At 42.1% G+C, this 497-nt stretch overlaps 1 protein-coding gene across 1 annotated transcript in view; it reads left to right on the top strand.

Annotated features, from left to right (window-relative positions):
* Window positions 1-401, top strand: part of LOC107579413 (E3 ubiquitin-protein ligase RNF114-like) — a gene marked incomplete at both ends in the record, with an annotated part of 4,438 nt that extends 4,037 nt beyond the window's left edge. The window contains one exon of the mRNA XM_016265246.1: window positions 8-401. Coding sequence (XP_016120732.1) covers window positions 8-401 — 394 coding nt within the window. The remainder of the gene's footprint in view (window positions 1-7) is intronic.
* Window positions 402-497: the final 96 nt, after the last annotated feature.

The following is a 497-nucleotide window of genomic DNA, read 5'->3' as shown; positions in this document are numbered from 1 at the left end:
CCCCCAGCGACTTATGACTGCTTTTGTGCTCCAGGGTCACATTTAGTCAAAAGTGTCCCTAATTTTATGTTTGATTTTCATCTTGACTTATGCACACTGGTTTCTTGTTCCTCCTGTTTCTTTAGTTCCGTGCCGAACCGTTACACGTTCACCTGTCCCTTCTGTAGCAAACAGAACTTGGACCAGGATGGTCTGGTGGAGCACTGCACCTCAAAACACGCACATGACCCGCGTCCAGTGGTGAGGCTCATGGATGGAGCTCATTTACAATGCTCTGAATTGTATTTATGTTTGTACAGTATATATTCAGTATATCCGTATGAAAAGGGTTACAAGGCCATTTCTGAGCTTCTTGGACTCTGTAGAGTTAGAGATTACCTTGGAGATAACAAGGAGATGAGGTGAAAATTCCTAGAAGTGGCCAAGTCTATTTTATTGATTTGTGAAAGTCACCTCTTTAAAGGGGTCATATGATGCTGCTAAAAAGAACATTATTT

The sequence above is a fragment of the Sinocyclocheilus grahami genome, unplaced genomic scaffold (genome assembly GCF_001515645.1).
Source record: "Sinocyclocheilus grahami isolate Dianchi unplaced genomic scaffold, SAMN03320097.WGS_v1.1 scaffold17129.1, whole genome shotgun sequence".
Classification (NCBI taxonomy): domain Eukaryota; kingdom Metazoa; phylum Chordata; class Actinopteri; order Cypriniformes; family Cyprinidae; genus Sinocyclocheilus; species Sinocyclocheilus grahami.
Note: the sequence above shows the minus strand (reverse complement) of the source record. Positions and strands in the feature narration are given on the sequence as shown.